Source organism: Colias croceus, chromosome 15, assembly GCF_905220415.1.
Source record: "Colias croceus chromosome 15, ilColCroc2.1".
In the NCBI taxonomy this organism is placed as follows: Eukaryota; Metazoa; Arthropoda; class Insecta; order Lepidoptera; family Pieridae; genus Colias; species Colias croceus.
Genome location: NC_059551.1, coordinates 3,272,339 through 3,289,203, shown reverse-complemented (window position 1 = coordinate 3,289,203; position 16,865 = coordinate 3,272,339). Strand labels below are relative to the sequence as shown.

Below are 16,865 nucleotides of genomic sequence, written 5' to 3'. Positions count from 1 at the left end.
TTAACACATTTTATTCTGTTATCTGTATGTATATTGTATAGCTCACGCGGGACATTCAAACTTCAAATTCATCTTTTTACTAGATATTTTATAATAATGTCTTTACTCGTTTATAGGAATTTGGTGAATTTAAATTTATAAATGAATATTATAATTGTACAATTTGGTTATGGTTATAAAGCTTGGCATAAATGGATTTGGGCGAATTGGAAGAGTTATCTTTAGAACCTGTTTGGAAAGATCTGATTTCGAAGTAGGGTTTTGTAAAAATATGAAATAAATGGTTATTGTTCCGTAAATAGATAATTTTAGTTCTTTATTTCAGGTGGTGGCTATTAACGATCCTGCTATTAATATCGAATATATTTGTTATCTGATTAAATTTGATTCTACACATGGAAAATTCTCAGGAACAGTGTCCTATTATAGCAATGAAATCGTTATTGATGGTGACTTAGATCGTTTGGTTTTATTTAATAATTAAATTAAATATTGAATACCTTTATAATGTTCCGTACTTTTTTAAGGTAAAAAAATTATGGTTTTTCATGAAAAATTACCGGTGAATATTCCATGGTCCAGTATTGGTGCACAATATGTTATTGAGGCATCAGGCATGTTTACCAACTTGGAAAAAGCTTCGGTAATATTTATTAACTTAATTCTTGAATTTATATTTTTTGGTTTTTATGGCATTCAAATGCTTTATAAATATAAATTTATAAAGAATAGAAAAAATTCGATCACGAGGCGGGACTTGAACTCGCATCCTTCGCGCGGGTCACGAGTGGCTGAGTTGGTTAGGCATCCGCCCCGGAATGGCGCGAAGGATGCGAGTTCAAGTCCCGCCTCGTGATCGAATTTTTTCTATTCTTTATAAATTTAAACTTAATTCTTCTCAATAACTGCATTTTTCAGAATACTTTGCGCCTTTATATGAAGAAAAATAATTCTAAGAAAATTCAGTAGGTTTTCATTAGTTAGTTACCAACTATATTCTTCACTTCTTCTTACTTTGATTGGAAGAAAATCTTTCACTTCGTAGCGGAAATTCCAAAGAAAGCTCTTTCGTTATAATAAGGCCTCTTATTAATAGACCTAATTTCAATGAATATAAATATAATTGTTAACAATTGCTTTCATATGAATAATCAGGGAAGGTTTTATTTTTTATCGAATTTCACAACATGGTGCATTTTTGTACCTACTTCTCCAGATTTCTTATAAAAAATCCTGTTTTCTTAATTATTTTATCGTCTGTTGCTAAGATGAAATGCCGAGTCAGAGTTTCGTATTCATACTTTAAAATAAAAGGTTAAAAACGTTGTAAACAGAATATAATCTTAACGTTATCTGTGTTTAATAAGATAACTTGATGCTACGCCCACTTTGTTCGAAAACAAGGGGTCAGATTATGATAACATTTTGTCCATTTTTATCATTGCGTCACTCAATAAATGCCCATCCCCCAAAAATGTTTTAGTTTTGCTGAACATTTAATTTTCATTAATTTTCTCGTCTAGTTTCAAGTAAGGTAAATAGAGAGAACAAGTGAATTTTCTGAAAAAAAGTCAACTGAACTTAGCTGGAAAAGGCAAATAATAGGACTTCATAACTCCAAAAGTCGATCACAAAATCTGATGCTGTGTAACTACTTTTATTGAAAACTCTTATTATTCTTTTATACTTAGGTACTATTTTCTGATATAAATGGTAACAATGTGACAAAATTTGTAAATACATACCACTTGTATATTATTGATATTTTCACTTTTAGGGGCACCTAAAAAGTGTTGGTGTCAAACGTGTGATCGTCACTGCCCCAAGCGTCGATATACCAATGTTAGTGGTAGGAGTGAACGAAGATATGATTGGAATTGGTATGAATTTTTAAATAAAATGACACAAATCATATGCAAAAATTGTCGACTGCTGCAATTGTTATCTCAATCATATAGATCTCGTGAATAAATTGGTAGATAGATGACATAAATTGTTTAACAATTTTATTCTAGGACGAGCTTATTTCACGTTTTTTCTATCGACCTAATCAATTCTCACGATCTTACGATCTGTAGAAGTATGTACTTACTTAAAAAAATCATGCATCATGGGTCTGATTCAAGATGCATAATATTTTCATTGTGTAGAAGTCGTTTTGAACATTCAACTAAATTTATAAACAATATTCTTTATGTTATTGTTTTGTGTTATAAAATTATGATTGATAAGAATTTATTTATATTTTGAGCTCTTTTGTTATAGAAGTAATTAAAAGTATTCTGAGAAGTAAAAAAATATTTACTTTATGATAAGGTAGTGAATATGGTTGTACTTACCATGTTAGGCAATTCCTTGGGAAATATTGGTATGTAAAATATGCATGTTTGTACCTTTCTTCAGATCAAAAGGTTATTTCCTGCGCGTCGAGCACATTGTATTGTTTGGCGCCAATTATAAAAATATTAGAAGACAATTTTGGTGTATCGGAGGGTTTCATAACTAGTATTCATGCTATGACGCCATCGTTGAAACCTTTGGATGGGCTATGTTTGCGGGGAAAGGTAAATTAGATATGACTAGATTTTCTTCGCCCGCGTTTTCAAAGGAAAACCCGCATAGTTCCCGTTCCCGTGGGATTTCCGGGATAAAACCTATATCCAAGTTACCCTCTATGTGTGTGCTAAATTTCATTGTAATCGGCTCAGTAGTATTTGCGTGAAAGAGTAACAAACACACACACATCCTTACAAACTTTCGCATTTATAATATTAGTAGGATAAAATTATGAAAACTGCAAATGACATAAGTTTAAATCAATTTAAATGAAAAAAAATCTTTGGGTGTGTAGTTATAGATAGTACCAAAATCAATTTATGAGACTTTTTTTCCTTTTAGCACTGGCGAGACCACAGAAGTATCCACCAAAATATAATCCCCGCTGCAACAGGTGCCTGTAAAGCACTAAACAAAATCATCCCACAGGTCAAAGACAAAATGTCTGGTCTTGCATTTAGAGTACCTATAGTTAATGTATCTGTCTTGGATATATCTATAAGGTAATTGTAGACCTTAAAAAAGTCGAATTGTTTATGAAGTGTCGATGTATTAAAACTCTTAATAATAATTGGCTTTAGATTGAACGTGGAAACATCTTTAGAAGAGATTATTCAATGTGTCCAAAAGTATAGCGATACGAACATGAAAAACATAATCACAATTTCCAATGAAGAATCTGTATCTTCAGATTTTCTTGGTGAAGACCATTCGTGCATTTTAGATACGACTTCCAGTATACAATTAACGCCGAATTTCTATAAACTAGTATGTTGGTATGAAAATGAATATTCGTATGCGTGTCGTGTTATTGATATCATACATTTTTCGGAAAAACAACATTTAACCGCACCTTTGTCAAGGCTTACTTATACACACTCCACCTCGTCAAGAGGAACAACAACCGAGAGTATTAGGAGCATGTTTCTTCCTAGACATTACCGCTTCGAAGTTTATCCAAACATGGTCTGTAGCGCATCTCAAGATACTGGTTTTCGAATGAAATTGCCACTTCGATCCCCTCTAACGAAAAATACGCTGACTATTCGCAATTCACCCACAAATGAGACAACATTAAACCGCGTTATCAATAAAACAAATGAAATATTCAAAGTGTGGAATGATGTTGAGGTCAATAAAGATCCATTGCGACGAAATACGAGTTCATTCTTTCAAAGCTGCATGGCATTAGCACCTGGTCACGTGGAACGCAGTAAATACCTAAATAATAGGGAACATTTGAAAAAAGTTAAAGAAGAATTTTCTAAAATGGTCACAATGACAGAAGATTTATTAAAAAAATCAAGTCATAGCAGGAATAAAATGGAAGACAATGCAGAGAAAATACCCGAAAAAAATTTAGCCGAAAATCCGATTATGAAAGAAGATAAAGAGGAGAAAGACGTCAAAGAAGTCGAGAATACACAAGAACTAAATCCAATGGGAGGTGATTTTAATAAAGTTAATAGTGTTACAAGGATATTTGACCAAAGTGAAGTTAAAACAGACCCATATAACAAGAACATAGTAAATATATTAAAACCAATTAAGGCAGGCGATTTTTACGAAAATACGTCATATGAAACTATTTTACTTCCTCACCAAACACAAATTAATTTGCCACATTCCCTTTGTAAAACACCAGCTGTATGCAAAACAGTAACCGATCCATTGAAAACTGAAGTACCTAGTAGTCCAAACGAATCAGAAGAACGTAATGAACCGAATAGTAACGAAATAGAATGTGACAAAACTTCTTTCATAGAAATTGCACAGAATTTAACTGAAGATGACGCACAAAAAGTTCAAGATACTCATACAAATGTGAACAATGTTAAAAATTACAAAAGCTATATTATAAGCGTGGAATGTAATTCACAATCGGACTCAAATAAAATCACAGCTAAAGAGAATCATAGTAAGGTTGAAGATGATACCAATAAACCAAATATTATATCCCACAAAACAACTGAAAATAATTTACAAACAAAACAAAATACTGTGGAAAATGTATTACGTAAATATACTACGAACAATGCTTTTATGGTATCTGAAAATTCCACAGGTCCAAGATTTAAAAGAAATAAACAGGATATATTTGATAAATTAGATAGCGCAAGCGCCTCTGATTCTGAAAATTCATTTACCGAAAGAAAATCGCAAATCATAAACATAACAGATTTAACGAATTCAGTAGAGGATCTTGCAAGATTAGATAAAATTTGTAGAATAATCGAAATTTCAGATGAACTGTCAGATAAATTATTTTCTACTTTAAATGACCCTGAGTCTATGGGGCTAGAAAAAAAAGCTTGGTCTTTCAAAGATTTGTGTGAAAGGCTAAAGTTGGATGAATTTTGTAATAAAATTTTTGGTCAGTGATGTCAGCAACAATTTTTGAATTTTTGGAAAAATAAAAAAATAAATTTATTTCTATAAAATTTGTTTTATTTAAGGCACTTCATATAAACGATAAGGTACTTATTGAGAATGATTATGTAATAGTACACCATAATATCATAAAATATCACATATTTGATTGCAAAATAAAAAAAATACGTAAAAAAAACTTAAAATAGCAGGTACTTGGTTTGTTGGTTGATAAATCTAGGTATAAGCATAATCTATACTATAAAAATACTTTTTCATAATAAACTCTCATCAATACCTTACCCATTGTTGTGGTACACGAAATCAGTGTTTTTGAGAAGCTTAAAATTGAGTTGTATAATAGTTTTAGAAAAGATAGCATTATCCAAATCTACAAAGTCCGCAATAACAACATTGACGGGAGATTGTCCCTGAGAATGAATGGGTGGTCCCGGTGAAAACTCCGCAAGTTTGGGAAATACTTCATTTTTAACGGGTTTCGCACATTTCTCACGTAGCGTTGAAATCCATCTGTAAAAGAATTAAATAATATGATAGTTTCAAGTGTATACTATGCAGAAAGCATTTTGTTTTTAAAAAATGAGGGTAGTTCAAGTTTTAATCCACTTTTACTTTATCAACAGAATTTTACTTTCAAAATTAATATAACATTTCAGAATACCAGACATTTTGAATAGTATGTAATAATATATTTCATAATCGAAACAGTCGAATCATATGAATTTTCATACAAGACTATTTAGTCTTGTATAGTTTTTCTCTCACATAAATTACATACAAATAAATGTGCAAGTGAGCAAAATAATACAAAAAATATTACCTAAACAAAATGAAAGCAGGTGTAGGCGTCAAAACAGCTTGGTGCACAAATCCCATACCAGGGTGTCGCTTCACATTGTACAAGAAATCTAGTAAACCAGTAATACTGTCCTGCTGTGGCCATGGAGATGGTAGCATTTGGGGTTGCCAGAACTCCGAACTTGCATATACAGACTGGTGGCGGTACACAACCACTATCTGAATAAGAAATGTGATGGGTATAGAGACATTTTGTATTTGAAAAAAAAAACATTAAGAATAGATAAAAGAAGATCATGAGGCGGTATTTGACCCGCGTCTTTCGTCTTACCGAAGCGACAGTAAAGTCCATGTTGGAATGCTTTATGTTAAAATTTTGAATATTTATTATAGTTTTGTATTATAGTTATATATATATATATATATTATTAAGCTATTGCATAGCTTCTATCGCGGGCCTTGAGCGTGGGGACCAAATCGAGAAATTCCGTAACGAAAAAACCTCACGCTCCCCACTCCGACGGGCTCGGAGGTGTGGCTTGAAGGCATGCTATGCAATAGCTTTACCACGGTAAGTCCCCGAGTGCCACACGTCCTTTTTTATGTATATAATATGTTACATTCAATATCAGTTTAAAGCTTGTTAATATCCCTAATAGTTATAGAGTAATAATCGGCAATTGCACTAATCAAATCAATTTTTTTTCTATATGTCTACATGTAGGATGTAATAAATAGTTAATTTGAATAATATACCTGTTGGCCAAATCTCTGTAGTGAGTTCAATGTAATACTCTGCAAGTCTGGTTCCCTTGGAACAAGTTTAGGTCCAAATAGATTGAGCAAATATCTCATTAATTTTTGGTGATCATCAGCAGTAAACCCATAGAAGTGTTGTAAATCTAAAATTATGACCTGTAATGAAATATGTCTTATTAACCTTTCTCAATCAAAAGAAAGTTACCACATTCTCTCTTTTATACAACAAAGAATTGTGGTTTTGTAAATTATAACATTAACATTTAATGTTAATAGTTATTTCGTTCTTAAGACAGTACAGGTTATTTGTTAAATCATAAGGCTGGTTGCAGAGCTTGACCGACCGTCAGTGCGTACCGTCGGTCCTGACGATACGCATCAACAATTGTATGACTATGACACTAATGCGCATGACAATACGCGTCTTATGGTCGGTCTAGCTATGAAAGGTTTTATGAATTTCCATACATATGACAAGCGCGACTGTCCTACGCACTGACGGTCGGTCAAGTTCTGCAACCAGCCTTACACTACTATAATTCAATCAATCAAACAAATGAATATTAGTAAATCACTATGTTGTTAATTTCACATTGTACCTTTGGGAGTGCATATAAAGTTCACACATGGCCTTATTCCCGACTTCATTTAACATTTGACATTCTTTTAAATAATTTAAAAGTGAGACCTGGACAAATAAAGAGTTGTCAAACTCTTCATATTTTAAGTAAGTATTAAAATTAATTTAGTTTAAATATAACTAAAAAACATGCTAAAAGATGAAATTATTCTACTGTCACTAATCCTTGATAATTCTACAAAGTTTAGATAAAATCTATCTATAAATTTATAAAGAATAGAAAAAAATCGAACACGAGGCGGGACTCGAACCCGCATCCTTTCGCGCCATTCCGGGGCGGATGCCTGACCAACTAGGCCACTCGTGACCCGCCAGAGCGATCAAATTTATTCTATTCTTTCAGTTTTATGTGTCTAAGGGACACACCTAAAATCTATCTGTTTGAAATGGATCAATATTGAGTCTAAAGGAGACAGTTTTATACAAGCATGCAAAAATATCAGTGCAGCTTATACAGGGTGTCCCAGAAGTCTTCACTTTATGGAGTGTCTCTCTCCATCTTATTTAAACCACGCTGTGGTAATTAGGAACGCTTTGGGTACACTAGAATAGTTTTTTGGAATTTCAAAGAAATTGTTAAAAACAGACTTTGTTAAACAAAAAAAATTTTATGGCCAATCTAAGATATAATGGAGTAAGTGTTATACCACGTTAGAATCCTTATTAGGTTTAGGTTTAAAGACATTTATTCCCATTAAGACATTAAGTCACTTACATGAGAAACTTAAATTTAAAACATAGGTATTTATAAAAAATATCATTCGTTAGTTAATTAAAAATTTAGAGTAAGTTACATACTAAGTAAGTTACAAACATAAGTTTAGGTTAGGTACTCATTCATTGCATTCAAAGTTTGAGCGTGTGGTCTTCCAGGATGTGTTTCGCTAATTGTTTTTTGAATACAATGAATGAGTTTACACTTTTTAATTTGCTTGGCAATCCGTTATAGAAACGTGCTCCCTCGTATGTTGCCGTTCGCCTTCCATAATTCGTTCGGATCTTCGGGAGGGCAAGATAGCTAGCTCGTCTATTAGGATAGTGGCGATTTGATGTTGAGAATATTATATTTGTATTTATGTTTTTATGTAGCGCTTTGTGGATGAACATACACGTATTATAAAAGTATAATTGTTTTAAATTCATTATTTTAGTATCGTCGTAGATTTTATTTGTAGAAGTTAAAAAAGGATATTTAAAAATGGTTTTAATAATTTTATTTTGTAAAATTTGTAGTGGCGCTAATTTATTTTTGTAAGCGTTACCCCATACTTCTATTAAATACATTAGGTGAGGTTTGACTAACGTGTTGTAGATGGTGTGGCGTAATTTATGAGGAATGCAAGAAGTGATATTACGCAGAGATCTAAGAAGTGCTGATAATTTATTTTTTAGGTGGTCGATGTGATAATTCCATTTTAGAGAGCTGTCGATTCGCAAACCTAGGTATTTCTCGTGGGTTTTATGTTCTAATACAACACCGTTAATTTTAAGTGGAGCGTGTGGTGGAATAAGTTTGTTCTGAGCTTTAAATTTAATATAACACGTTTTAGATATATTTATTGTTAGTAGATTGTATTGAAACCATTTATTTAATTTATTTAAATCATTTTGTGCTTGCTTTATCATGTCATGTATAGAGGGACCAAAATAAAACAGACAGGTGTCATCCGCATAAAGTGTTAGATGACCATTTAGTTTTAAATCTTGTAAATTATTAATATAAATTAAAAAAAGCAATGGGCCTAAAATCGAACCTTGTGGTATGCCACACGTAATTGGTAAGGGAATGCTATTGTAGTTATCTATTTTAACGATTTGTGATCGATTTTTTAAATATGATTTCAGCATGTCTAGTGCTTTACCAGTAATGTTAATGGATGCTAATTTCTTTATTAAAAGTTCGTGAGAAACGGTATCGAAGGCCTTTTGTAGGTCAATAAATACTCCCAAAACTAAATTTTTTGCGTCAATGTTCTGTTTTATTTTAGTAGTCAGGTCTATAGTCGCTGACAGAGTGTTACTTTTTGGCTTAAAACCGTATTGACGCACTGAAATAAAATTAAATGAGTCTAAATATTTTTCTAATCTCGTGTGTAAAATTTTCTCTAATATTTTTGACAACACTGGCAACACCGAAATTGGCCTATAGTTACCAGGTTCAAATTTTGAACCACTCTTATAGATAGGAGTTACCTTCGCTATTTTTAACGAATCCGGAAAACGTCCTTGACTTATAGCTTGGTTGAAACAATCGCTTAAGGTATGATTCAATTTTTCTTTAATGCATTTAATTGCTTTTGTGGTAATACCATCAAGACCTGTACTACAGTTTGAATTAAGGTTATTTATAATTTTTAAAATTTCATTAGGTGTACACGGATCAAAAGTGGATAATTCGTACTTTTTTGATGGTGATTTAGGTAAGGTTGAGGAAGAGTTGGTTTGATATTGTAGGGGTATTAAATTTGCTAGACGAGATCCTATTGTAGAAAAATATTGATTAAATATCTGGCATATTTCATTTGGCTCGCTCTTATTAAATGCGCTAACTTTTAAAGCTACTTGCCAAACTGGAGTAGTACATTTTTTTCATGACGATCAGTTAAAGTAGTGCGAAAAATTAATTTTGAAAACTTGTACGGTATAAAAAGACATTTTACTACAAGTTGAAGTGATCGGCACAGGGTTTAGGATCACAGGTTACATAAAGCACTATTCGGGATGACGGAAGAGAAAAAAAATTGGCAAAAAGTAAATATTTGTAACAACAGGAATGAAAAAACTGTCACATCGTGTACATTTTCTGGAATTAAATAAAACAATCCATAACTTCAAAAATACATGACTTAATTTTTTTTTCAATTTTTCTAATAACGGGTGTGGCATTACCTTTCAGAAAATTTCGGCTTGACGTCGACTTCTGGGACACCCTGTATAACTGTCTTAATTAAAATATTTGAGTGTTTACTTATTTGTTCTACTGATAATATAAAATATGTAAATACATTGATTTATATAAATCTCACCTCTCCTGGATGTGTGTTTGCAAACTCCTTAATCTGATGAAGTGGTTCTGTTATCTCTCCTGCATACACTCCATGTGTGAAGTAAAATCTTTCCTCTCCAGTTTTTGTAGCAAGTCTTAAGTCAAAATATCTGAAATGTGTGAAATTATCACTTATAATTAATGTATAATTATGAAAATTAATGATTGTATCATATTATATTAATTTTGTTTTTGGTAAATGTCAGTTAAGGAGTGAAAATGATGTAATGAGTGGTTCATAGTGATATTTTATACATTATAAATTTATAAAGAATAGAAAAAATTTGATCACGAGGCTTTATAAAGCATTTGAATGCCATAAAACCAAAAATATAAATTCAACAAAAAAGGTCGTGTTCCATCGTTACAATATTGTATTTACTGAAAAGTGCTTCATATTGGTTGAGATGGTTGTTAATCATCTCAATAGATGGCGCGCGGTGTGTCCCTTAAGACACATAAAACTGAAAGAATAGAATAAATTCGATTGCTCTGGCGGGTCACGAGTGGCTGAATTGGTCAGGCATCCGCCCCGGAATGGCGCGAAAGGATGCGGGTTCGAGTCCCGCCTCGTGATCGAATTTTTTCTATTCTTTATAAAGGGCATTGAAACTTTCTGGCATATCAAACCCGCCGCCATTTTGATTTTTTTTTCAAAATCGCTGCGCACGATTAAAGTGGTATGTATGGATAGAGGACACGTCATAGACAAACAAAAAATGTCTAATAACATAGTACCCTAAGGCGTCACATTACCGAGATATTTGGAGGTAAATAACAGTTTATTGGAAGAAAGTAGGTAGATTCAATACATAAAAACATACATACATTACATAAAAATGTAAGTAATGTAATGAATACCTACTTTCTTCCTGTAATAATAATAATCTACCTGGGAGTGATTATTTGGAGATAATATCATGCATATAGACACGTAATAAGTCTATTTTTAGTGTTTGTCGTACTCATAAGTGAATATTTACCTCCAAATATCTCGGTAATGTGACGCTTTAGGGTACTATCTTATTAGACATTTTTTGTTCGTCTAGGTGTCCTCTATCCATACATACCACTTAAATCGTGCGCCGCGATTTTGAAAAAAAATCAAAATGGCGGCGGGTCGATATGCCAGCGTCCATACAAAAAGTTTCAAACCCCTTTATATTTATAAAGCATTTGAATGCCATAAAACCAAAAATATAAATTTTATACATTTTCATAAACTACTTACCTTTTATTATAAATTATTGACTAAATATTTTTAAATGTGAATGATAAAACATGACCCATATTGAATTGTATTATGTAAACAAGTGCATAAAATTATAAACCATGAATACAACATACTAAAAATATATTTTTAAATAACTTTAAACCTATATTTAAAATATTATATGATATACCTAATGCCTATGAGAAGTTGTTGGTAGGCGTCTATACTCTGAGTTATTGTCCATCGTAATATCGTACCTTTGAACAATGGATACAGTCTTTTGAGAACTGGCTCAGCATCAGGTGCCAAACCACTAGATCTAGTTATTCCATAAGTCATAGAGTCGTGGCTACCTATAAATATAAGAAACTGTAAAATTATTCTATACTATGTACAAATTATCACAAATAAAGTATCTTAAAACGGCACCTGGTATAGCAAGATAGATAAATGGAACATTTTTTATTTGTTCAGGCAGTTCCTTCATCCAATTCTCAAGATTGATGGTTTGTGATAAATTTCCTTCACTCATTATTGCTACTGTAACAAAACATTAAGAAACACGTTAAACAACCCTTTACCTTTATGTGTGCAAATACAAAGACCTCTTTGTTTACCTCAATCGATTTAAATGTAGCGGGTTTGCTGTAATTAACACGTTTGTACTGTATGAAGAATTTATCATTGAAATTGACCTACTTTGAATAACTTGTAAGAAAGAAGGCAGTTACTTATTTATAAATGTAAAGTTTAAATAAACAAGTAATCTGAAGCCGTTTACATTTTCGGAATATAATAATCAGAGTTCAAGTTCTTTGGGACTTTGATTATATTATTTGAGACTAAGTTCAAAGAAAAAGAAATAAACAAATAGATTGACTAGAATTGACATTTGACGTCAAGGGCTGTGACAAAAACTTTTTTGTCAATTGTCAAAAATGTCAAATGTCATCTGTTTATAGACGTTTAGAAATCAGAATTCAGAAATCAAAATATAATATGTTTGTGACGTGTTTGTGATGGTTTGTGACACAGGTTTGTGTGGTGATAACAAACAAGTTGTCTTTTTCTGGTCCGTGATAAGCAGTACAAACTAGCAATTCAATCTTCATCAATGAATCATTAAAAGTTTGCCACGCACAAGTTATAATATCGTTTCTTTTATTTAGAACTCTAGATATTTGACTCATTTGAAGCATTTGAAAGAAAGAAAGAAGAAGAAGAAAGAAAGAAAAAACATTTATTCCTAGAAAAAGGTACACACACAAGAAGAAAACACAAAATAGAACAAGAAAGAAAGTACTTTTTACTCATTTGAGTCTTCGACCTTGCTTATAGCATAGTAATATCAAAAATAATAGTTCACTATGTGGAAACTGATTTCTGAAACGATTTTATTGTTTCCAATAAAAGTTATTCAAAATATAATGCATCACTATTCAGTACACTACACCAAGCGATCGTAAAACACATGTAAAATAATATTTTATAGCACAGTTTTTAGCAAATATGATGATATTCTGTTTTAAATATACATTAACAACATACTAAAATGATTAAATAAATCATGATTATATACCTAGTCGCTAGTTTACTATCTTAGTACTCACACATAAAATAATATTAATACATATTATATTTCAAATATTTTATGTATAATCGGTTATTTTTTAATATATTTATATTAAAAAATAAACCTTATAACTTATTTTGCACCTTAAATTTGATATAACTAACTACTTAAGTATGTAGGTTAAAATCCGTTTATTTTTTTTATAAGTGTAAGTATTAATTTATATTCGCATAAAATCAAACATAGTGTGTTATGTAATGAATTAGATAGCACAGTAATAACGATTAACGGCCCTACCATGTTTATCCTCTTTCAAGATCATAGTCTGTAGGTACATAATTTACTATGCTGTTCATCTCGTAAGTACTTTATTACGTGATGAATAAATATTGAACAACTAGCGGTCCACCCTGGCTTCGCCCGTGGTACATATTAACGTTTTCTCTACATAAGATCCATCCTCGTACTTCAAGAAATATAATAAAAAAAGAATTATCGAAATCGGTTCAGCCGTTACCGAGTTATGCGCTTACCAACACATTTTACGATTCATTTTTATATATAAGATTTATGAAAACAAATAATACGCACCATGGGTTATATTTATTTTAGTATGAAATAAGAAAATAAGATTTTTTATGTACTTATATGTTACCGGAAATGTATGAAATCAAGGAATTGTATACAATTCCTAGGAAATGTGTACAATTCCGATACAATTTAGGAAATGTATAAAATATTGTTTAAAAAACTATTTAATGCATGCATATCCTAGGAAATGTATAATCTTCCTAGGAATTGTATACAATTCCAATATCGTATTAGGAAATGTGTAAAGTAAATGCTTTCTGTAATAAAACACGTTGTTATTTTTTTTTATTATAGCTCTTATTGATACAATCGGGTAACAGTCAAACCGTAAAATTTTAATAATATTATGTTCATATTATTATTTATTATCATACTAATGAATTTTAAAAATCAACTATCTAACTTTTAACATAAATATCACAAAATCAACTTATATTTATTCTTATAAAATCAAATTTTCATTTGGCAAGTAATCAGTCCCCTCGTCCCGCTGTCCCCGCGTATATTTGGCGCAGTAGTATTGTATAATCCGCCGTATTACATTACGGCTAGCTGTTTTAATATGCCGAAAATTCGTCTTTTTCCAAAATTCTACAAAAAGACGGTCGCGAGCCGACGGAGCCCCACTTCGTGGGGCTTTTATTTCTGTGTAGTTTTCAAAAAACACGAACCTAACCTAACCCACCCCCTTATCCAAACCAAAAATTTTTGATTACGAATTATCGGCATAGTTACTACAAAATGCCGACCGTTTGTAAACGGCCAGATTATATACAATTTGCCTGCGACATATCAATATCTTAAATGTTATACATTTCCGATCGCTATTTAGGAAATGTATAGATTTCCTAGGCAATGTGTATAAAATAATTTATTTCACACATTTCCGAGCGATTTTAGGAATTACATACATTTCCTAGGAATTGTATACAATGACGGATTACATACATTTCCGGTAACATATATACAAATTCTGTGTTTAATTTGTAGTGCTACCTAAATTATTATAGGTACCAAACGTTGTTTATGCTATTTCTTTCAGTTGTCAAGTCTGGAAGAAAGTGTCTTGGGCACGTCTTGGGTATACAAGTAAGGCTGGGTGTATTTGAATGATTTAATTTTTCAAAGATTCTTGATATAATAAACGACACACAATTTAACTTGGTAAAAAAATGTAATTGAGAATTATATTTAACTCTTAGAGTTAAATATAATTCTCAATTACAATGTCATATCTATTTATTAATATTTAAAGACATTAGAATATATTATATATACTTATTACAATGCAAATGTAGAGACAATTCGGTAGCTTGGCCTCTGTCCTTTTGAATTCTAGGCCAAGTTTACCGTTCTTATAAGTCAATCACCCTAAAGAATACCTAAGTATATGTTATAAAAATCAGGTAAGGTACTTACAGAATAATATGAAGAGTAATCGCAACTCCATGTCGATACGATAGATAACACCTTATAAATTATAAATATACCCACATGCGTGTGTCACCATTCACCAATGATAAAATAACGGTTATTTATGCAATCCGTAGTAATATAATAACCATTTATGTTACATACATCTAAGCAAGTATAAATATACCGGAGATGTTTGAGAGAATGAAGTTAACATGCGATTTCTTGCAAATAATCTCGTGAATAATAAATGCAAAAAATGTTGATTGCTTTGTTTCGCATCTTAACTGAATGAAGTGGAGTTTGTGCGAGTACGAATTGGATTTAAATTTGGGTGATTAGGTGAAAGGAATGCTATTGGTGACTTATTGCTAATCTGGTTCCTAATTTGCCCTTCACCCGTAATAAAGCTGTACATAGGTACGCCTTATAAGAATAACGTTGCGAATCCCATTTTGTTAAGGAAAATACAAATTAAGAATTATAATCTTATAATTTGTTTTGTTTGAAAATGAAAAGTCGATACATAGCGTGGCGGCCGGCGGGGTTATATTCAGATACTACTTATGTGCGTTTGTCACTAAACTCGTCTGAAACGGCTGGTTCGATTTTAATGTGACAAAAATCAAAGCTGACATCATATAGAAATATCTTGACCTACTCCTATAAATATTGAGTTTTGCATAAGTTCTTTCTTTGAGCACACTATCTTTGAGAACAAGTAAGGAGAACAATTATTGTACTGCGCCAGGTTTAGCTTATCACACACATTTATAGAAGTAAATACGTTATTATCTTATTAGGTTAAAAACGTTGTTATCACAAATCATTACGAATGTAATGTTGGTGAAAAGAGTTTGTATAAACAAATGTGTATGTCAAATACCTATGTGTCATCTTATAATTTCTCTCTTCCGTCTTTACCCTTCGTACTACGCGCATCGTCTAATAAAGAATCTTAAGTTTATATAACAATCTTTGCTTTTTCCTGCCCAAAACCCATCAGGTTATGGGCCCAGCACGCTTCCACTGCGCAAAAAATGAGATTGTAACTAATCCCAGAAGACAGTGTATTTTTGAGTTAGATGACTCTGACAGCAGTAGTTCTGTTGATCCTTCCGATGTCACTTACATTCCAGGTGAATCGACACTTGAAGATGCGATGGATACATCGGAATATGACAGTGCGTGTACTTCAATGCTGACCTGCATTGGAGATGAACCAGAGACAGTTCAAGAAGCTCTAGGAGGGGCTGAAGCTGTTCACTGGAAGAAAGCAATGGCTGATGAGTATCAATCATTTATTAAAAAATAAATGTTGGACATTAACTGATCCACCTAAAGATCAAAAACCGATTAAGTGCAAGTGGGTTTTTAAGAAAAAGAAAGATCTTGATGGAAATCTAAAGCAGTATAAAGCCAGATTGGTAGCTAAAGGTTTTACACAGCGCTATGGAATTGATTACGAGGAAACTTTTTCTCCAGTAGTTCGATATTCCACTATTCGCATATTATTGGCTTTAGCAGCTGAAAAGCAGATGGATATCGATCATTTGAATGTAAGTGACATCGGAAGGATCAACAGAACTACTGCTGTCAGAGTCATCTAACTCAAAAATACACTGTCTTCTGGGATTAGTTACAATCTCATTTTCTTCCCCTTTTTCTGATGATAGTGAATTTTCAGACTGTGCCACTTCAACATGAGAATCATTTGAGTTTAAATTCTCAGTCTGTAAATTATTTATCATCATGAAAAAATCACCATTTTCACATTTTTCAGTGTTTTTTGTATAGAATTTGTTTTCAAAGAAAGCAACATCCCTTTATTTAACAATCTTTGCTTTTTCCTGTCCAAAACCCATCTTTTTCATGATGATAAATA

At 31.9% G+C, this 16,865-nt stretch overlaps 2 protein-coding genes across 8 annotated transcripts; one reads left to right on the top strand and one right to left on the bottom strand.

Annotated features, from left to right (window-relative positions):
* Positions 1-68: 68 nt before the first annotated feature.
* LOC123697789 lies at positions 69-4,992 on the top strand. Of its 4 annotated transcripts, XM_045644333.1 has the most exons (7): positions 69-253; positions 326-449; positions 528-643; positions 1,778-1,880; positions 2,404-2,564; positions 2,899-3,059; positions 3,138-4,992. In XM_045644333.1, the coding sequence occupies exons 1-7, from the start codon at positions 170-172 to the stop codon at positions 4,936-4,938; spliced, it is 2,550 nt and encodes an 849-aa protein (XP_045500289.1). In that variant the 5' UTR covers positions 69-169; the 3' UTR covers positions 4,939-4,992. The 4 variants fall into 4 exon arrangements, with proteins under 4 accessions (XP_045500289.1, XP_045500290.1, XP_045500292.1 ...); XM_045644334.1 differs by lacking the exon at positions 326-449 and having other exon boundaries at positions 172-253; XM_045644336.1 differs by lacking the exons at positions 69-253; positions 326-449; positions 528-643 and adding an exon at positions 1,289-1,314.
* Positions 4,983-15,422, bottom strand: LOC123697790 (PI-PLC X domain-containing protein 3). 4 transcript variants are annotated; one of them, XM_045644340.1, is made up of 7 exons: positions 15,405-15,422; positions 11,833-11,943; positions 11,594-11,756; positions 10,171-10,300; positions 6,502-6,660; positions 5,768-5,964; positions 4,983-5,457 (listed from the first exon to the last, which is right to left on the bottom strand). In XM_045644340.1, exons 2-7 carry the CDS (start codon positions 11,933-11,935, stop codon positions 5,226-5,228), a joined length of 984 nt encoding a protein of 327 aa, XP_045500296.1. In that variant the 5' UTR covers positions 11,936-11,943; positions 15,405-15,422; the 3' UTR covers positions 4,983-5,225. The 4 variants fall into 4 exon arrangements, with proteins under 4 accessions (XP_045500296.1, XP_045500293.1, XP_045500294.1 ...); XM_045644337.1 differs by lacking the exon at positions 15,405-15,422 and adding an exon at positions 14,987-15,201; XM_045644338.1 differs by lacking the exon at positions 15,405-15,422 and adding an exon at positions 12,021-12,266.
* Positions 15,423-16,865: the final 1,443 nt, after the last annotated feature.